This window comes from Rattus rattus, chromosome 5, assembly GCF_011064425.1.
Source record: "Rattus rattus isolate New Zealand chromosome 5, Rrattus_CSIRO_v1, whole genome shotgun sequence".
NCBI lineage: Eukaryota > Metazoa > Chordata > Mammalia > Rodentia > Muridae > Rattus > Rattus rattus.
In genome coordinates, this window is record NC_046158.1 from 65,021,266 (window position 1) to 65,043,507 (window position 22,242).

At 41.0% G+C, this 22,242-nt stretch overlaps 1 protein-coding gene across 1 annotated transcript; it reads left to right on the top strand.

Annotated features, from left to right (window-relative positions):
- The first annotated feature begins 1,681 nt into the window (after nt 1-1,681).
- Nucleotides 1,682-20,988, top strand: Mtch2 (mitochondrial carrier 2). Its single transcript, XM_032903626.1, has 13 exons — nt 1,682-1,852; nt 3,846-3,930; nt 4,073-4,179; nt 7,319-7,345; nt 7,519-7,581; nt 9,384-9,441; nt 9,884-9,935; nt 11,142-11,201; nt 14,063-14,156; nt 15,049-15,096; nt 15,943-16,010; nt 17,834-17,909; nt 19,547-20,988. Exons 1-13 carry the CDS (start codon nt 1,766-1,768, stop codon nt 19,631-19,633), a joined length of 912 nt encoding a protein of 303 aa, XP_032759517.1. The 5' UTR covers nt 1,682-1,765; the 3' UTR covers nt 19,634-20,988.
- Nucleotides 20,989-22,242: the final 1,254 nt, after the last annotated feature.

Here is a 22,242-nt window from a genome sequence, read left to right on the forward strand (position 1 = left end):
AAACTTCATGAGTAGCTTTTGCCACGAACCATTAAACGTGTTGTGGAACATCCTCAGTTGTCCAAACCCTTCAGCCCTGTGATAGTCGGAGCCTCTCATTGCTCATAGGCAAATACGATAGATTTTTTTTTTTTTTTACTTTTACCACTAACATACAAATACCCTTCCTAATGGCCTTGCTGTTTCTAATTGATGTTGAGAACTATTTGTGTTAAATTAAGAGCAACTTGTAATTTATTAGAATAAAAAGCTACCATTTTACTATTACATTTTGATGTGTATGCCAGCTTAGGTCCTTATTACTTTCAGAGATGATGGTTTGAAGCTGATATTACTATATTCATTTGCTTAAAAGTTTTGAAGAGTTGGGGTGACCTGCATAAGGTCACACAGTAACTGGCAGAGGTAGACTTTGGATCAGGTCCATTGGACTTCAAAGCCCATGTGCCCGACCTACAAACTGCCTCCTGATATCAGCTAGTACTGGGCTGACTAGAAGGCCATATTAGGATTAACTTCTGTATTTCAACCAAATTTTCAAAAACTCCATATGTAGTTTCACTTAATGTTCATAATAACACCCTGATGGCATTAGCTTTGTTGTCCATATATTAAGGATACAAACACTAAAAAATTTAAAAAGGAAAGTGACACATGGATGCAAAAGAAAAGCCAGATTCCAAACTCAGTTCTTTTCTTAGTTCCTTGTTCTTTCTCTGCATTACATGCTGCCTGCACTCAATGTTTGTCTGGTACAGAACAAGAGGACCAGAGTTGGAGCAGTGCCTTTTCTCCATTTTGTCTCTAATGGCCTGTGTAGCCCGATTGGCACTGAAATATGTGTTCGTCTGTGTAATAAATCTTGAGCACTGGTACATGCCAGGCACTAGGGAAAATTGTGTACAAAGGCCATCTCGGTTCCTGAACCCAGAGTTGACACTCTCAACCGGCAAAGACAATTTCCCAGTGACAAGTGTCACAAGGTACGGGTAGGAAATACCGGATAAAATGAATTTCGAATAGTCAAGAGAAGACAAAAAATTTTTTTTGACAGCATCTCACCATGTGACCCGGTATCCAGTTTGGAAACAGATTAGCATCGAACTCACACATCCACCTGCCTTTGCCTCTCAAATGCTGGATTAAGGGTCTGTGCCACCACATTTGACCCGAGGGGACACATTTTGTTGCTGTTGCTTCTTACTCCTAGTATTGAGGATTGACATCAGGGATGTTGGGAAGTGCTGTACCACTGAGCTAGTTGTAAACGCAAAAGGAGGAATCTACAGAATTCATTCTTAAGTCAGACAGGATCTGTTGGTCATTAGACAGCACAACTCTAACGGAAACACCCACTGAACTTTATGTCGTCAAAGCCTGAGAGAATAGATATATAACTCAGTTGTTCCAGTTGTTAGTTCTCTGACCTTGCCTTTGCCGTCAGGGTCACCCCACCACCACCACATCATTACCATCCCCCTCCCTACTCCTTCCGGACACTTCCGGCTTGCGCAGGCGCAAGAGAAATCGCCTTTCCCAGTGGCGCGAGGAACCCATACCCATACGCATGCGCGTCCCGCCCATAAGCCCCGCCCAAGGCGCCTCCTCGCGAGCGCCTGCCGTTTCTTTAGGCGGGCCAGTGGGCGGGGCCTAAGCGGGCGGCGCGCCGCGGGCGGGCCAGTGAAGCCGGCGCCCCCGACACGTGATCTGGAACCGGCTGTGTCGCTTGGTGACTCCGTCTGTCCGTCCGTCCGCGGGTGCCATCATGGCGGACGCGGCCAGTCAGGTGCTCCTGGGCTCCGGTCTCACCATCCTGTCCCAGCCGCTCATGTACGTGAAAGTGCTCATCCAGGTATGAGTCGTCGCCCTTTCCTTCCCCGCCGGCGTCCTGTCAGGTCGCCACCGCCCTCTGCGCCTGTGGGTAGGCTCTGTGTCTCAGGCCTTCACCTTCTCGAGATGCTGCCCTTATCTTCCGTCAAGAACAACTTCCACGGCCTCGCGGCCCCTCTCGGAAACCTCCCAAGGCTCGCCCCAAGTAGACCCGCTCCCTTTCCGCAGCCAACTGCCAACCTGGCCTTCCCTGCCCGGTGACTCTTCTCAACTTTGTTTTTCCTTCCCTGATCCTGGCCGGTTGCCACCGAGGGCTTCCCAACCCCCTTCCTTGTCGCCCCTCTGATATTGGCATTCACCACACCTCGGCCACTCCTTTTCGGTGAAACTCGAGAGGTGAAATAACATCTAAGGACAAATTTGAAATTCTAGGAAAGCCTACATCTTACTGTTTTTATTCGGTTTTTCTATTTTGCTTTCTACTTCTATTCCCATTCAGAGATTTTAACACCAGATACCCGGATATACACAAGGAGCGCATTGAGAAGTGATAATGAAGTCAGATTTCCTAAGGATCCATTGAGCGCTCTCACAGTAGCCCATGTGGTTCATGACAATGAAAATCACGTTGGTCAGAGCTGGAAATCAGTTCTATTTAAACACTTTAGCGAGTTTAAATGTACCCCCGGATGTCTCTCTTACCTCTCTTTCAAATCTTTCTAATCTGCTATAAAATATTTCTAAGGTGGTCATTTATATTCATGGGTAAGGAGTCCTACTTTTAGCTGGTGGTAGTATTTTCAATTGCTTTTCTAACTTTCCCTGTTATGAACAGGCCATTTTAAAGCATGTATTGAGGGTTGACATACCTCATGTATTGTCATGTTCTGGAAGGGAGCAGCAGGCTTTAGAATCTTTGTCCTCAGTGTTTACCATTCTGAACAAAACAAAAGCAAGACTCTGGAATGTACCTTATTTTTGAATTGTTTACTCATACAAATTGTTGCCAAGTTGACAAATTTAAGTTCAGATTTTAGTGTAGATGTTGAAGTACAAAGAGCGAAATCTGTGTCTAAAACAGAATTGACAGTATTTTGCAGTACACGTATGAACCCACTACTCAATAGTTCTCAAAGGCCACTGTTTTTAGTGACATTCAGTGCTCTTGCCTCAACAATTCAAATATCCTAAATTTTCATTTCACAATATCTTCTGTGTTGCCAAGTCTCTCAGGAGGTTGATGAAATTCCCAAATACTGTTTTAAAAGTTGCATGGTAGCACTTTGAGTGAGTTCCGAGGGAGTTTGAACACAGAGGAATTGCAACAATAGAGAGCCCAAACTGCCCTGTATTTCTTTTATCTCAAGAATCCCTTTGGCACTATAATCCCTGAATATATTGTACAAATAAAATGGCAATCATTAATTTTTATGACTTTCTGTATATTGCTAATGAGTCTTACATTTAACGTGGACTTAACTTGTAATTATTTTTGTAAGTGAATTACCCAGCTGTATGCATTTGCCTTTGTTTAGTTAGCCATATAGGTAGACATTTGAAGCTAGCTCAGTGAATATTTTATTTTGCTCAAGTATGAAAAATGTTGTAATAAATATTTGTCAGCCTTATCTGTAAACTAGGCTTTCCTGACACAATGGTTTCCTTGTTCTATTTTCAGTTTGATACTCTATCTTAGTTGCATGGTTTACTCTATGGGCCCAACTCAAAGGGCAAATTGGAGTTGGTTGAACCCAGTCTTAATCTATCATCCAAAAGAACAAAAGACCGATAAAGATGATGCTTCCCATCATTGACTTAAAAAATATAAACTGCATTTTCATTTGTAAAAATTATGTGGCTAAAGAGGTAGCTTGCTGGCATTGAGCAAGACAGTCATGGGCTCCATTTCAGCATCAAACACAGACAAAGTCGAGCCTGATTGTCTTTTTTCAAGACCTTGCAGGCAAGGTATTTGGGGTGTTGCTTAGTGTTGATGCTTTCCTTTGTTTTTAAAGGTGGGATATGAGCCTCTTCCTCCAACAATAGGACGGAATATTTTTGGGCGACAAGTATATCAGCTTCCTGGCCTCTTTTGCTATGGTAGGTGCCTTTGATTTATCTGGAATGTTTGACATTGAGGGCTAGAGTTACAAAAAGAAAATACTTAGAAGGCATGCTGCCTTGAAATTTTTTGTAACCATGTTTTTGAACTAGAACCTAAATCTCTGACTTGTGTTCTTAGCTCAGCACATTGCAAGCATCGATGGGAAGCGTGGGCTGTTCACAGGCTTAACTCCAAGACTGTGTTCAGGAGTCCTTGGAACTGTGGTCCATGGTAAAGTTTTACAGGTAAGAGGCAATCAGTTAATGTTCTCATATATTTTGGATACCTTTTATACACAGTTTATTCCACTATAAAGAGCAATTTTAAAGATAAACGTATAACCCTGGTATTTCTTTCTCTCAAAAGACATTTTCTCTTTATTGATTAACTGATTAATCAGTTAACGATTGAAGACAGGATTTCTGTGTAAAGTATAGACTTGCTTAGTGCTTGGGCTGGTCTTGAATTTGATTTGCCTTTTGAATGCAGCAATTACAAGTGGGTACCCACATGCCAGAATGAAAACATTTTCTTGAAATACCTACTTTTAGCCAAGAAACAGGAAGTTTGTGCAGGTTGAAGTAATTGACCTTGATATATATGATTTTCTTCCTTTAAAACAAATTCTGAGGAGAAATTAGTTCCATTCACTTATATATACAGTTTGGGGTTTTTTTTGTTTTTTTTTTTTTACTTTTTTACTTATTGATTTAATGTAGAGAAAGAAAGCTGATTAAAACTTTTTTGTGGAGTTATTTTTTAAATTTCTAGTATTAGCTTAGTGATACATTTTCTATAAGTATTGAAAAGAAGCAAGAGCTGCTGCTAGGCATAGTAGTATATGCTTGGAATCCTAGCATTTAGAGGTAGGATGAAGAGGGGTCAGGAGTTCAAGGCCTGTTCAAGTTTAAAGTTAAAAAAAAACTGATCAATACAGGTGGTAAAATGTCTTTGGCAACATCAGTCATAGGACTCTGTGCTACAGTGGAGTATGGTCTGAGCCCATATCCTTCTCAGGGTTCCTCTGATTGCACACTCCTTGCCCTATGCTGGATCTCTGGTCCTGGTGCTAGCTGGTGGAGGTTGGTGGCATGGAGAGTAGTCATGGCAAGAAAAGTGGTCTCAGTTATATTGGGCAGGCTGGCCAGGGCCTCCTGTAGCTTCTGCCAGGTGCTGGTCCCATTTGACTTATTTTGCTTCCAAGCACTCAAAATGGTGACATGCTGCATCTACCCACCTGGGCTCAGACACTGGTTTGCAGAAGGGTGTTGGGCATCCTACTTCAAGTACCTGAAGCTGAAGAGGTTGTAGAAGCCCTTGCTTGTCTACATGGTGAAAGGTACTTAATGGCTTAGGAACACTTCCAGAAATTTTATAAACATTAATGACTCAGCTGAAAGGAACAATTCTAGACATCTGTTTGACCACTGTTCTAATTTTTATCAGACTCCAACATCTTAAAGGCCTTCCCGGGTAGGCCTGGCTTTACCAGAACCATAGTTAGCATTTCATTACTTTGTGCCCTGCTGCCTTTCAAGGGCTGGGTTTTATATTGTATATAGTTACTGATTTGATATTCTAGGTCCTCATGACAAGAACCTAGTTTGAAGGTGCTGAGCTGAGGTCCCCTGGACACACATATGTAGGTAGCCAGTTGACATCTGTAGACCCAGATGTGCAAAGAAACCTGCACAACTGTGGACAGAAGGGAAGCAGTGGGTTTTAGGATATCTTCAAAAGGACATGTATCCAGTCTGAAGGGGAAAAAACATACTCTTGGATTCTTGAACCTTTGCCCACTCTTACAGGCACGTCCCATTAGTCTTACGCCTTCTAATATCCTGCGTAACAACAGATAAAGCATTGTTGCCTACTGTAATCCCTAAGCCACAGTCTGCTGGGAGGGCTCTAGGATGGTCAGCATCATTGATTATCAGGTGTCTGTGTTGTACAAGCCTTGGGGCTGAGGAGACTTCTTGGGAGTGGGAGATGGGGTTAAGACAAAAGTCTCTCTCTGTGGTCTTGGCTGCCCTAGAGCTCCTTATGTAGTCGTGGCTAGCCTCTTCCTTTTGCCTCCTGAATGCTAGAATTAAAGGTGTACGCCACTGCATCCAGTAGTTATTCTTTTTACAAAAAAAAAAAGTGTTGCCTGTTTTTTAATCTGGTAAGACTAGAAAATGAAACACAGGCGTGGTTTAGCAAGCCTATAAGCCCAGTACTTGGCAGGTAGGCAGGTAGAGACAGGGGTAAAAAGTTCAAGGTCATTATTGGCTATAAGACCTGTCTCAAAAAAAGAAAGGGAAAGAGAAAAAGTAGCAAAGTAAATAATAAAGCTAATTGTCATCTACTAAGCTTGAAAATGTTGGGCCCTTTTATGTTCTAGCCCTTTTTCTATTTTCTTTTTGTCCAACTCCTCAACAGGAACTCACTGCGAAGCCCTAACTGGCCTGGAATTCACTATGTAGACCAAATTGACCTCAGACTCACGAGACCTTCCTGCCTCTGCCTTCTTGAGTGCATTTTCTATTTCTAAAATATACCAGAAGCCATATTTCTTCTTGCAATATAATCTGGGGTTTTGTAAGTCACATTCTCTTCTCCAGAAGAGAAAAATGTCTTGCTTATTTTAGAAGCAGTCACAATGAGAAAAGCAGAATGATACTTAAACTGGGTATCAATTCTGTGTTCTTCACCTTGGAAAAAAAGAATCTTGCCTTAATTTGGTATTTCTGCTTTTTTCCATGAAAACACTAGCACAATGGTTTGAACAGTTTCCTATTAAATAGATATATTTAGTAAATAAGGTCCTGGGAGGGTTTAGTTGTGATAGTTAATTCTACTCTGCCACCTTGTTTTTCTTACATTACTGGGGATCAAACCAAAAGCTTAGAGTAGGGGTTAAGTGTGTATGAGGTGACTCAGTGGGTAGAGTATGGTCTGTCATGTACAAAGCCCTGGTTCCATCCCAGCACCACATAAACTGGTGTGATAGTGTGTGACTAAAATCCCAGCACTTGGGACGTAGAAGCAGAAGCATCAGAAGTTCAAGGCCATTCTTAGCTTCTTGAGAGATTAATGTTGGCCTGGATTACATGAAGCCCTACCTCAAAAAACAAACTAGGCATGGTAGCGCCTACCTATGATGCCAAGGCGTGGATGGCTGAGGCAGAAGAATTGCCATGTGTTCAAGGTCACCCTGGGCTAAGTAACTAGATCTTCAACTTTGCAATAATACCACCACAGAGATATGTATTTCGTTGATTAATGTGTAGTAAAAATTGGGAGTTTTTCAGAAGAAAATCAGTGCTTCTCACTTTGTCAATGCTTTCTGTAACAACACACATTGATAGTTCTAATTATCCTTCATTTCTGTGTCCTCTATAGTATTACCAGGAGTGTGAGAAACCTGAGGTATGTTGAAGCTTTCTATGTGAATCCCTGTCTCTGGCAAATTCCTGCTGCTTGACCCTTCCTCCCTAGAAGCCAAGCCAAGCCTTTTCCTTTTCACCTCAATGGTGTGGTGTCTTATGGGGTGGCTTCTCTTTAAAACCATCAAGATTTCTGTCTTCGCTTTTGATTTCCAGGACTTAGGATCTGCAAATGTACAAAAAGAATTTCCATCCTCCTTTGACCGAGTTATCAAAGAGGTAAGAGATAAATTTACCCTGCGTGACTGAACCAGGATTATGCATCCTGGGCTTCCAGATCTGTTCCCAAGTGAAAAGAAAATCCTCAGTTTAAATTGAGTTTCCTGTTTAATTACCCAAAAGAAGAACATAGCCTGCTGTTGAGAATAGGTGCGACTCAGTCTGCGTTAAGGCTGAGGCAGTTGTTATCTTCTTTACGTGTGTGGGTGTTTTGCCTGTTTGTACACCTGCCTGGTACCTGCAGGCCAGAGAGTATTTCTTGGAACTGAAGTTAAAGAGAGTTGGGAACTGCTGTGTGGGTGCTAGGAGCCAAAATTGGGTCCTCTGGAAGAGCACTCAGGCAACTCTCCAGTCCCTAATTTTATCCTTTTTTGTTATTTATTACTTATTTTGACAGTCTGTCTTGTCGCCCAAGCTGGCCCAAACTCAACCATCCTTCTTCCCTCAGCTTTCCTCTCCTCCCAGTGTGGAGTTTCAGGAATGTACCAGCATGCCTAGCTTTGAAAGTCTTCTTAGACGGGCTGCAGAGACGGCTCAGCGGTTAAGAGCACTGACTGCTCTTCCAGAGGTCCTGAGTTCAATTCCCAGCAACCATATGGTGGCTCACAACCATCTGTAATGGGATCTGATGCCCTCTTCTGGTGTGTCTGAGGACAGCAACAGTGTACTCATATAAATAAAAATAAATTAAAAATTTTAAGAAAAAAATCTTCTAGAATGTTGAAGACATGCAGCAAGTTTATTTTTATATTTTTATCTTTTAGTTATTTTATTGAGACAGGGTCTCATTATGTGGCCCTGGCTGGCCTGGAACTCTATATATAAGGTTGGCCTCAAACTCAGAGATCCACCTGCCTCTGTTTTCCTGAGTGCTAGAATTAAATTTTGCATGTTAGCTCTTATTTGTCCAGAGATGCTTTTGTCGTATTATTCTGCAGCTGAAATGAACCTGTCACTTGTTTGTCTTCCCCATGCTTTGCTTCAGAACTACTCTAAGGCTGGAGATGTAACTTAGCTTAGATTTAATACAGATTCCTAGACTGAAAAGATAACTTTCAGTAGAAACTCTGAGGCTCCACGCTTGCAGAGTTGGTGTCCCTAAGATGTTTGGCATATATCTAAATCCTAACATCTCTCTCGTGTAGATACCAGCTTCTTTGAAACCTGTCATTGTGAGAGAAAGTAAATAATCCAAATTCACGCCTCATCTAGACATGATGCCTCAGGCTGTAATCCCAGTTACTTTGGGAGGTTGAAGCACTATGAGCAGAACTTTAAGGCCTGCTTGGGCTGCAGAGTAAGCTCAAGGCCAGCCTAAACTGAGATAGACTGCATGAAGAAAGTAGAAAGAAGGCCAGGAATAGAGCTTGTTAGTAGAGCATTTACCTAGCGTGGGTGAGGCCCTGGTTTCAATTCCTACTACTGCCAAATGAATGGATGAATGAGTGAATGAATGCATGCATGCATGAATGAATGAATGAATGAATGCATGAGTCCAGCTCTGGTAAGTAAGTTTATTCAAACTGGTAACCTCCTCTGTTTCTTTGTCGTGCGTGTGTGCATGCCTGTGTGTGTTTTGCTTTCTGTTGTTTTTGTCTTGTGTTTAGAGTTGGGGAAAATAACAGGTTGAAATTCATGAGGGGTATAATGAAATGGCAAAATATGACATTAATTCCATTGGAGCTAGCGTCTGACTGCAAAACAGGAAAGCCCCATTGCCTAGTCCTTTGCCCTGTACTGTGTTTATAGGAATAGGAGTGGCACTTACTTAGATCTCAGAAGTGTGCTTTGATTGTTTCTAGACAACTCGAGAGATGATTGCTCGTTCTGCTGCTACCCTCATTACACATCCCTTCCACGGTATGTTTGAAGTTGATAGTGTAAAACAACCTCACTTCTTTGTTCTATAGCTTTGCTCTTTCTTGGATGTTTAGATAGCTTAGGGTGGGCATCGACTGCAGGGCTCTGCCTTCGAGTTCTTTGTTCACCTGCATCACCATCTTCTTCCAGATAGTGTCTTTAGATTAAGAAAAAGAAAGAGAGCCTGTAGAGTTATCAAAATAAATCAACACAGTTGGTATGATTTTAGTTTAATTAAAAAGAATTTGTTTTGCATTTATTTTGGCAGAGAAGGGGCAGGCATTCCACAGGATATGTGTGAAAGTCAGAAGACAACTGGGAATCCATTTTATTTTTCTGCTATGTAGATTCTAAGGATCAAACTCCGGTTGTAGGGCTTGTCAGCAAAATCTTTACAGCTATGCCTTACTGACTCTAAAATAGTCTCGTCTCTGTTCTACAGTGATTACTCTGAGGTCCATGGTACAGTTTATCGGCAGAGAGACTAAGTACTGGTAAGTGTTTGGGGGTTTTCTTTTTCTTTCTTTGTTATGTGTGCACTTGCTTGTCTGTATGTGCACCACATACATTCAGTATCCATGAAGGCCAGAAGAGGTGTCAGATATCCTGGAACTGGAAACGAGTTAGAAACAGTTGTGAGCCCCCATTTAGGTTCTGGGAACTGACCCAGGGTCCTTTAAGACCAGCAAGTGGTCTTAAGCACCAAGCATCTTTCCAGCCTGTTCTGTTTTTCACTGTTCAAGGAAATTTGTTAAAGCAAAAAGAAAGCATTACTACTTTATACTTTTAAGGTTCTTCAGCATTTACAGAACAAATTCACACTGTTGTATCATTTAGTGCTTGTGTACCAAAAGCACTAAAATATGAGAAAATGGGCCTAGGCTAAGTTAGGAACCTAGCCAAGGACCACAGAGTACAGGGTAGGACCATTGAAACTAAATGCTCTCTGAACTGTATATTCCACACCCTGCATAGTCATGTCTCTGTCTGTCTGTTGTCTGTCTGTCTGTCTCTCTCTCTCATTTATTCGTTTATTTGTTTGTTTATTGATTTTTCAAGACAGGGTTTCTCTGTATAGCTCTGGCTCTCCTGGAATTCACCTGGTAGACCAGGCTAGCCTCAAATTTACAGGGATACGGCTGCCTCTTCCTCCCAAGTGCTAAGATTGAAGGCGTTTGCCACTACCTCCTGGCTATCCCTTCACCGTTAATTGTTTCACTTTAATGTATATGGATGTTTTGCTTGATTGTATGTCTGTACCTCATGCGTGTCTGATGCACATAGAGGTCAGAAGAGAACATCAGATCCCTTGAGACTTGAATTACAGAGGGTTGTGAGCTGCCATGTGGATCATGGGAAGAGAAGCCAATGCTCTTAACCACTGAGCCATCTCTCTAGCCTTAATAGATTCATTTTTCTACTGGAATTTTAACTACTCTACGAGACTCAACCAGCGCAAAAGGAGTTATAAAATTGACTTTGTCAAAAATGATTATTAACTAAGTGTTGCGAGGTATACCTGTGATCTCAGGCCTCTTTGGAAACTGCAGACAGGAGTTCAGGGTCAGCCTCTACTTAATGAATTTAGGCTGGCCTGGGTTGTATGAAACCTGTTGGTGGTGGGTGGGGAGGTGGTTACTGGAACTCCTTTCTCATAGCTCAAGTGATCTTAATGTCCTTTATCTTTTATTGTTGCCTAGCGGACTGTGTGACTCCATAGTAACCATCTACCGGGAAGAAGGTCTCGTAGGATTTTTTGCGTGAGTAAATGTTGAGTTTACCTGTGATTTTTGTATTAGTAGAAAAGCTTCCTTGAAAATTAGGCTATAGGTCTTTGTTTAATTTGTGGGGAAAATGTTCTCAGGGTTTACTTTATGTTAAGATGTTTACAGACATCTACTGACTTAAAAGAGATGTTTTATAAGTTGGAAATAAGGATTTTTTTTTTTAAAGCAAATTTTTTTTCTCTCATAGCTCATAGTATGACTGACCTCAAACTGGATGAGGATGACTTTGAATTCCCAATTCTTCTGCACCTCTACTTCTGGGTGCATGTGTGGAAGTCGGGACAGCTTGGGAGTCAGTTTTCTCTTTCCATGTGTGGGTTCCGGAAGTTGAATTAGGGTTGACAGGCGTGGTGACAAGAACCCTAACCTGCTGAGCCATTGCAGCAGGCCTTGCTTCTTTGTTTTGTTTTGTTTTTGAGATAGTGTCTCAGGCTCACAGAGACCGACCTGTCTCTGCCTCTCAAGTGCTGGGGTTAAAATTATTCAACACCATGTTTAATTTCTTTGCTTTTTTAGTAAATATTTGATGTTCATACCTTTATAATACGTTTTTACAGTACAGTTAGTAAACTAATGAGAAAACTAATTTTTAAAAAGTGGAAAAACTGGGGGCTGGAGAGATGGCTCAGTGGTTAAGAGCACCGACTGCTCTTCCAGAGGTCCTGAGTTCAATGCTCAGCAACCACATGGTGGCTCACAACCATCTGTAATGAGATCCAATACCCTCTTCTGGTGTGCATGAAGACAGTGTACACATAAAATAAATAAAGCTTTTTTTTTTAAAAGATTTATTTATTTTATGTATATGTATACACAGACACTGTCTTCAGACACACCAGAAGAGGGCATCAGATCCAATTACAGATGGTTGTGAGCCACCATGTGGGTGCTGGGAATTGAACTCAGGACCTCTGGAAGAGCAGTCGGTGCTCTTAACCACTGAGCCATCTCTCAGCCCCCATAAATCTTTAAAAAAAAAATGGAAAAGTATAAAATGCATTTTAATTACACTTGGAGAATAAGTATTTGCAAGGCTTGACTTTGGAAGAGCTTAAACTACTGTACTTGACTAACAAAAATTTATTGCCTGCAATAAAATGGTTCTCTTTTGATTGATTGATACTGGAAATCAAACATAGGTCTTTGCACATGCTCCACCACTGAGCTGTACTATTACCTCTAGATTTCTTTTTTCTTTTTTTAATTGTTATTTTATGTATATGGATGTTTTAGTTGCAATATGTGCAGAAACCACCATGTGTGGAAGCTAGAACATGGTGTCAGAGCCCCTGGAACTTGAGTCACACATGGTTATGAACCACTATGAGGCTAGGAATTAAACCTGGGTCCTCTGGATGAGCCATCTCTCCAGCCCCTAAGTTTATTTTTTTGAATTTCATAAATATTCTGACAGGAAAGGTAGCTTATCATTAGTTTAATTTTAAATATATTATTTTTTTAAGATTATTTATTTGTTTTATGTAAGTACAATGTACACTGCCATTGTCTTCAGCCACACCAGAAGAGGGCATCAGATCCCATTACAGATGGTTGTGAGCCACCATGTGGTTGCTGGGAATTGAACTCAGGACCTCTGGAAGGGCAGTCAGTGCTCTTAACCACTGAGCCATCTCTCCAGCCCAATTTTAAATATTTTTATTTGTGTGTGTGTGTTTCCAAGTATATGTGTCCGTGCCATGGGCATACAATGCTAGCAGAGCTCAGAAGAGAGAATCAGACCCTTTGGAACTAGAGTTACAGGCAGTTGTGAGCTACCATGGAGGTGCTGGAACTAAACTGGATCTTTAGCAAGAACAATAAATGTTCTGAACCACTGAGCCATCTCTCCAGCTCCTAGTCTGATTTTAAAGAAAATATTGATGAGCCTGGAATATAGTTGAGTTTGTACTGTGTTTGCTTAGTATACAAGGAGCTTTGGGTTCAGCCCCATAAAACTGAGCATTCTGGACAGTGCCTATAATCCTAACACTCAAGAGGCAGAGGTAAGAGAAAGGATCAGGAGTTCGAGGTTATTCTTGGATGCATAGCAAGTTTGAGGCCAGCCTTGGTTACATGAGACAAACTTATGTTTACAATATGGAACAGTGGGAACATTACCTTGCAGAATGAAGAGCGGAGATTAAATACCAGCTCTATCACTTATAAGCACTGACATGTAGTAAATGAATGTCAATTTTTTTTTTTTTTAAGACACAGACATATGTTCCAGGCCTTGAACTGGCTGCATAGCAAAGGATTGCCTTGAACTCCTTCCTGCACCTCCTGCCTCTATCTACTGAGGGCTAGAGTTAGAGGTGTGAACCACTACATCCAGTTTGTATAGTACTGGGGAGTCAAGTTTAATGCCTTGTGCTTCAAGCCCTCTTATCAACTGAGCTTTATCCCTAACCTCTGGAAACATCCTTTTGCTATATCTGTATTTGGATCATTCTCACTTGACTTTTTTTCCTCATCTTTTGCCCTGCCAAACTTGATTATCAAATAGTTTAGTAAGACCATATTAAATCTCTTCTGCAAAGCACCTTGTAAATCTTTGGCCTTCCATATTATGGTTGTTAATGGTAAAATGTGACATTGGCTGTAGGTCAGAGGATCATAACTGACCTATATTTTTAAAAGTGGGAATAAAAGTCATTACATGTTAGCATTTAGTACAGTTTTTAACTAGACTGAACTTGAAATGTGAGTTATCCTCTGGGGTTTGATGTCTCTTCAGTCCTCTAGAATGTTTTTAATCTCTTGTTTTTGGGAAGTATTCATACTGAATAGACTGTTTCTTGATCATAACTTTTTATTTACATGTCTTCATGTAGGGGCCTCATTCCTCGCCTCCTAGGTGACATCATTTCTTTGTGGCTGTGTAACTCACTGGCTTATCTCATCAATACCTATGCACTGGACAGTGGGGTAAGTTGTGACCTTGGTAAGATATGCTGGTGTGGACTTTCTTTGTATTCACTGGAAGCCATTTTAGCTATAAGAAAGATGGTAATTTATTATATGCCAGACAGAACATTATACAGAAAAAACTATTGAGATGCGTGACCATGCTATTTTCTATAGAGGGATACACTTAGAAGTTCCCTTAAGTCTGACTGAGTGTGCTCATGGATTAGCCCTGATATTGTCAGAACTTCACAATTTTTTTTCCCCCGATACCTAACTTTAGAGGACACAAGATGGAGAATAGCTGTTTGGTGTATTTGAAGGTTTTCCACATCTGGGGTATTGAAAGGGGCTCCTAGAAATCTCTACCTGAGAGGTTTTGAGGGTCTGAGTTATCTCTTGGTGTATAGCATAAACAAGACCTCCCATAGGCCTTTTTCTATGGAATGGAACCTGTTACCCATCACAATTTTCTTCTGTTTTTCAAATATTGAGGTGAGTACTTTTCTTTCTAGACCATCATAGTGTGATGGGAATTTGTCAGTATTGATTGATGAGGACAATCAATTTGGAAATCTTTTGATAGGGTTTCAGTATGTCAGTCATCTTGATTGACATTTTTTGGTTGGGGCATGGGAGGGAGGCGGGGGGGGGAGGGTCTGACCGTGCAGCCCTGGCTGACCTGAACTTGCATCCGTCTCTCAAGTGCTGGGTATAAGGCATGCAGCACCACACCCAGCCTTGACTGCCATCCTTTTATGTTCATCATAGGTATTTTGTTTTATTCTTAAACTTCATTTTCATGCTATCAGGATGATAATTAGAAATGCAATCTATTGGTGTGTTTGTGACTTTTAACTTACTATCTGATTTTGTATGATTCATTCTGATAGAGGCTTTTTTCCTGTTTTAGGTCTCTACCATGAATGAAATGAAAAGTTATTCCCAAGCTGTCACAGGAGTGAGTTTCTTAATTTTCTAGGAACAGTTATTTTTTTATATTTTGCTTTCCTTAAAAAATCTAACCTGTTCGATCACAGTTTTAAAGTTGCTAGATGTCTCCCTGGAAATGTCCATCAAATGCATTACTCTTTTTGTTAACGGTAATAATACAGTTGCTACCTCACAGCAGTATTTACCCCAAGTGGTTTTTGTGTTATTCAGCTTTCATGGGGGAGTAGGGACAGCAGCACACTGTATCTTTCACATCGCACTTAGAGAGCTGCACCCTTTGTACTCACACATTTATTTTGTGTTGTGGGAGCCAGTGCAGGCATGTAAGAGCCACGGTGAGAGGACTTTGGGGAGTCAGCTCTCTGTCCACTATGTGGGTTCTGAGGATTGAACTCAGGTCATCAGCTGGGCACCAAGTACTTTCCTTGTAACTCAGCCATCCCATCTGCCTTAGAAAACTGCATCAGCCTCCTATGTAGTGAGATGGACAGCACTAATCAGCACACCAGCTAGGGCTTCTAAGGCACTTCTTTGAGAGAATGCTCATATTTTCTTTATTTGTATTAGTTTAAGGCTTTTTCTCTTCAATAAGTAGATTACTTTTATTTAACTGAGACCCCAATTCTAGGATAAGAATAACCTTCTGGCGTTTTGACAAATGTTAGCTATAGAAGTATATTGGAGCAAAAGAAGCACCTTTAGCTGAGACTATATAAAAGCATTCCAAGGTTGCTGAGGATGCAGGACTGCCGTCGGAATGCTGGGGCATTATAGCACTAGGCCTTTGAGGAAAGGAGAGTGGCAAAGTTGACTGAGAATGATGTGGTAACTTAGCTGTCTTGTTGTTTTGCAGTTCTTTGCCAGTATGTTGACATATCCCTTTGTGCTTGTATCTAATCTTATGGCTGTTAACAACTGTGGGTAAGTACTTTGGTTTTTTTTTGTTTTTTTTGGCTGGTGCTTATACATGTTTGCATATGGAAGCTAGAAGTAAATGTGTGCTACAATTATTATGTTTATGCATACCTGTCTAAGGGGGGTTGTGCAAATGAGTGCAAGTGCACCAGAAAGCCAGAAGGATGTCAGATTCCCTACAGCTGGAGGTACAGGTGGTTGTAAGCCATCTGAAATGGGTGCTGGGAACTGACCTCAGGTCCTCTGGAAGAGCACACACCTAAGCCATCTCTCCAGTCATCAGATTCTGTTTTTAAGAAGCTACTTCCTATCTTTTTGGAGTATAGGAACTATTCATAAAATGTAAAGTGTGTGGATACATGCACATGTGCATACATAGTGTATGTGTGGATACACATTGTATTGTGCGTTTTGGGAGAGGTGTATGTGTGGAGGCCAGAGGTCAGTGTCTAATGTCATTCCTCAGGTGCCATTCACCTTGTTTTTTAAGACAAGTTCTTTCATTGGTTGGTCTAGAACTCTCAGATTCATCTAGGTTAGCTGGCCAGTGAGCCCCAGGGATTTGACTGTCTCCACCTGTACAGCCCTGGGATATGTTAGCGCATATCATTGATTTCCAATTTGCAGATGTCAAGTGGGTCTACCACATCAGCAGGATTGTTGCTTCTTGAATTAACTCCGAACTCTGTTCTATAGTCATCTGTGGTATCTTGTGCCTTAGTCCTAGTAATTGGGAGGTGGAGGCAGGAAGACAAAGATCAAAGCTAAACTTGGATGTATAGCAAGTTTAAGGCCAAAATATGCTGCATAAGATACTGTGTCAGAAAAAACAAAAATGGGCCTAGAGAGCTGGCTCAGTGGAAAAGAGCACATACTGCTCTTTCAGAGGACCATGTCATGTGGCTCACAATTGCCTGTAACTCCAGCTCCAAGGGATCCAACTCCCTGTCCTGGTTTCTATGGGCACCACCACATAACTAAAGATAAGGTCTTGAACAAGAAACCCTTTAAACCTGTTCTAATATCTGACTTAATATGTCTTTAGACATGATTCTGTTTTTACAAGAAATAGCTACATGGAATTATTAGTCCATGTTTGACCAACATTGTTATTTTCTGATTTTTAGAGCAGTCTCTATGTTTTAGCCTAGCACATACTTTAAAATTAGTTAAATAGCTGATCCTGATAATGAGCATCTTAAATCCTAATACTCAGGAGGCAGAGGCAAGTGGATCTGAGTTAGAGGCCAGCCAAGGTCAGTCAGACCGTGCAACTCAAGGTCCTTGGTCTCTGTGACCCTCTTTTGGCCTCCAGGAAGACACATTTGCGCAGACATTCATGCAGGCAAAACAACCGTACACATAATTTTTTTAAAAATGAGTTAAAGGATTGATTATGGGTTGTATTCAGGTAAAAGAGTGTAGTCACCAGTGTTTATATCTGTTATCATATCTAGATTCTTTATGAAGAAAATTCCCAGGTGGTTAGACATGTAGTTGTTTATTTATCCACTAGTGGGAAATCTAAATGTATCAAAAAATAAAACCAAGTTATGATTCTGGCAAAGAATCCAGTAGGGATGAGGGGTTGCAGATAGAGATGGGAAGGAAATGAGGTGTGAGGGAGAGAGTAGTAGAATACATCCTACACATGTGTGAATTGTCAGATAACAAAATTAATGAAGTTTCTGTTTGTTGACTTGAAACCTAACTATAGGATGGTTGATCTTTCTTCTGGTGTGATTTGTCTCATTAAAACTATCTCTCAGGGAACCTATGCTGGAATTTTGCCAAAAATCTGTTGACGATGTAAATGTTTTCAATTTCAGGCTTGCTGGTGGATCTCCTCCTTACTCCCCAATATATACTTCTTGGATAGATTGCTGGTGCATGCTACAAAAAGCGGTATTTATCTCTTGTTTTTGTTTTTGTTCTCTTAAATTACCAGCTGGAGTAAAGAAGTAAAATCCCTACATGTTAACCACAAGCTATTTGAATGACAGGATGAAAGTTACAAATAGAATCCAGAAAGATAATTTTCCTAGTTATTTAAGTAATAACCTGATTTCAAACTCGTTTCCAAACTCGCTCTTATTTTAGTGCCGAGGATTGAATCCAGGACCTCACACAGGCTGAGCACATGCTCTGCACTGAACTAAGCCCAGCAGACTTGTCTTTCTGTAACTCCTGAGAACCTCTTATGTACTTCTTTTCCCACAGTTAGATGTGAAGTCTGAAAATAAGACATTATCTACTTGACAAAAGTTTGTCAAAGTGATACCTACAGAACTAGCTGCTTGCTTCCTGTTTTGTTAGTGGATGAGTTTGTCAAAGCTTTAGTTTATGGTTACTGCTGCGAGTTACATCATTGACCAAATATTTTTTGATCAATCTAGACAAAGTTTTAGTAGGCACTAAGATAATGGATAGGCTGTCCACTAACTTTAGCATGGGATCACATAAAATGGCCATCAGTTTACATATAGTTTTGAGTGGCAAGCACTTTTTAAAGGATTGCAGAGAAAGGATATAAAGAAGGTCTTTGTTGCATTACTTCAGAGCCCAGGATACAGATGAGAAAGGCTTTGTTTACAGAACTCAGGCTCTCCCAGACTAGACTCTGATGAAAAGGTCCAGTTGTTACTATGGTTACTTTGCTCACTGTTCATGCTAGCTGAATCCAAGCTAGACTCTTTGAATGAGTTCAGTACCATTGATGTCATGGATTTCCCTTCTGAGTTTTACACCCCTTTCTTTTTCTTTCTTTTTTTTTTTGGGGGAGCTGGGGACCAACCCAGGGCCTTTGCTTGCTAGGCAAGCGCTCTACCACTGAGCTAAATCCCCAACCCCTTTACACCCCTTTCTTGTTTTAATTTGGTCTGGTGCTGTTATTATTTTGTTTTGGTTTTGTTTCCTGGAGTGCTAGGGATCAAACCCAGAGCCTTGCAAATAATAGGCAAGGGCTCTGCCACGGTGCTACCTCTCCATAACTGTTTTTCAGTTTCTTTTTGTGGTGCTGGTCATTGAACCCAGCTGGGGTCTTGCACATGTGTGGGAAACACTTCAGCCCTTCTCCAGACCAGATTTTAACTGTTTTATAAGACAGTCTCCTACTGCAGTTCCCATTTCTAAGTAATGCCCTGTTGTAGGAGGAAAGAACATAGAAAAATGGAATAAGGTGCCAGAGAAACCTTATCTGAGAAACCATTGATTCTATATGTGCTTAGAAAAGCAGCAAAGTTTTATTAGTCATCTGTGATATATCAGATACATGCTTAGCATTTTCCACGACATTCCTGCGAAGCCTGCGAAGATCTGGGTTACTCATATCTTACTCAAACAACAGTGTTTCATACATGAAGAAGCTGATATAAGAGGTACTTGGTGAAAATTCTGTAACACAGCCTTACTGGTGGGTCCAGTCTTATCGTAGTCATTTCAGTCACATCTCCTAGAAACCTGTCCAGCTCTAAGTGCTGGTTTAGATTGGCCGTGTTCATCTTCATGCTAGACTTTATATTTCTGTTTCTTTTCTTTTCCAGGGAAATATGAGCCGAGGAAACAGCTTGTTTTTCCGGAAGGTTCCTTGTGGGAAGAATTACTATTGTGACCTGAGAATGTTAATGTGAAGATGTGGAGCAGGGACAGTGACATTTCTATAGTCCCAATGCACAGAATTATGGGAGAGAATGTTGATTTCTATACAGTGGCACGCTTTTTTAATAATCATTTAATCTTGGGAAAATGGAGGTGATTGGTGTCTGCTTTTTTGTTCTTTTTCCTAGCACAACATCATTTACCACTAGTGTTCCCCAGTAGTTATTTGAAGTGGGGCATTTATTTCTCCAAATTCTTGTTTTAAACAGAAAACAGACGTATTTTCCTAAATATTAAGCAGGTTGTCATGTAGATTTGAGTCAGGTTTGTCAAATGAAGAATAGAATTCCAATTAGAAGGAACTAATTCCATAAGAGTTGATAAATTAAGAAAGGATACCATGTGGGAGTTTATGATTACCTGAGTACATAGATGCTAGAAAGTCAACAGCAACCAGCAGTCTACCTCCCACCATGTTTCCAAGCAGTTGACCCATCTTATCTCTTAATGCTGCTGAGTAACTGTAGCTGTATGCCTTCTGTTACTATAGAAGAGAAAGTTGTCACCACCAACAGAGAGAAAGGTCAGTTACAGAGGCTTAAGCAAGATTTGGGGAGAAAATATGATGGCCTTTCACTCCAAAGAAGCTCTTGACTTCTTGTAGCACAAGAAGCAAACACCGTAGCACAACAGTAGCCCCTAAGTGCTCAGTGCCCTCCAGCCTCTAAGGTCTGTCTTCACTGCGATTCCATTACTATAAGCTCCTGCTCCTAAGCATTTGTTTCCTTTTTGTTACTGCAGAAGGTGAGTAGTTTGTTTTCATTTGTGATGACGCCCTTGAAAAGTGTATCTGTACCTCCTTATCTGGTGACCAGGTTCCTAGGATATTGTCCAGCTCGCATGTCAGACCCTCAGTGAGGCATGTTAAAAACACTTACTGGAGGAAAATTCACTTTACAATGAAAATTCTCAACTCAAGCATTGAGATTCTATTCACTCAGGCCTTTTAACGTCAGGTTAAAATGCTCGTAAGATGAGAAAGCCCTAAGGTGTCGATTGTTTAAGTAAATTCACTGGTACTTTGCCAAATGAGTAAGCACTGACTTTGCTGCTTTTAGACTTCTGTCAATGCAGCAGAGGCCATGATGTTAGGTAGTGTGAGCCAGCAGGGTCTTCTGCTCAGGGTTAGGGAGGGATGCAACCAGAAGCTCATAAGTAGCTTAGTTTGAAATGTCTTTGATGTCAAAAGTACTTTGTCTCAAAAGTAATGTAAATTTTATATTCTATTCAATACTATCTGCATCTGTTTTAATATAAAACATGTTTTGCATTACCTACTCTTTTCTCCCAAAAAAAAGGTCAAGTAAAAATGATCTAGGAAAATGCACCATGTTTATCCTGCTGCTTCTGTGTACACACACACTCCCCTGTTCTGAGAACCAGGCCACCACCAGAGGGCAGCAGGACTTTGGTTTTGCCTATGCATTTTGGCCTGCTGTATTTGCCATGGTTTAGAATTACTCAGTGAAAATAGTCTCATTTGTAGAGCTAAGGTGTGACTTAGTGGTAGAGCACTTACCTAACAAGCGAGTAACAGGGTTCTATCTACGGATCAGAAAAATGGGGACAGTGATACAAACCAAAATCAGGGAGATACAGACAGGGAGTTCAGGAGTTCACAGATCATCATCCATTACATAGCAAGTTTGAAGCTAACCTAGACTATATAAAAATGCTATATCAAAAACAAATACAGGCTGGAGAGATGGCTCAGTGGTTAAGAGCACTGACTGTTCATCCAGAGGTCCTAAGTTCAAATCTCAGCAACCACATGGTGGCTCACAACCATCTGTAATAGGATCTGATGCCTTCTTCTGGTGTGTCTGAAGATAGCTACAGTGTGCTTTTATATTATAAATAAATGACTAAATCTTTAAAAACAAAACAAATACTAGCTGAGTGTGGCGGTACATGCCTTTAATCCCAGCCCTTGGAAGGCAGAGGCAGGCGGATCTACATAGTGAGCTGTAGGCCAACCAAGGTTCTATAGCTTAGGTTGCCTTTGACTTCCTGATATTCCCATGTTGGAATCACAGGCCTGGCCACAGCTGGTTTAAAAATGGCCTAGCTTAGTTTAGCTGAGACAGGGTCTTGCTGTGTAGGCAATGCTGACCTCAGCCTCCCATTTGCTGGGATTATAAATCTGACAGACACGGTGCTCAGCTCCCTATTGGGCTTTCTAGAAAAACTACCTGGAGTGGGCTGGAGAAACAGCAGCAGTTAAGACTCACAGTTTCAGGGGACCTGAGTTCACTTTGCCAGTATTCAGACTAGGTGGCCCAAAACTGTCCCTTAACTCCAGTTCCAGAGGCCCTGCCTTCAAATTTAAGACATCATCTCCCTCTGCTTTTAGAATGCTGGAATTGAAGGTCTTTTTCACAACACCTGGCCCACTTCTTTCTTTTTTTAAAGGCTATATTTTTCTAGAGGAGATGAGAATGTTACCTTCTACCAGTTATGCCTACATGACTTTTCTTCATCCACATGTTGGCAAAAGAGAAATCTTAAGGGCCTAGCAGTGTGTATGTGTTAAAAATCTCTTGTCTACAACCATTTAAGTACAATTTGTATTAAAACATAC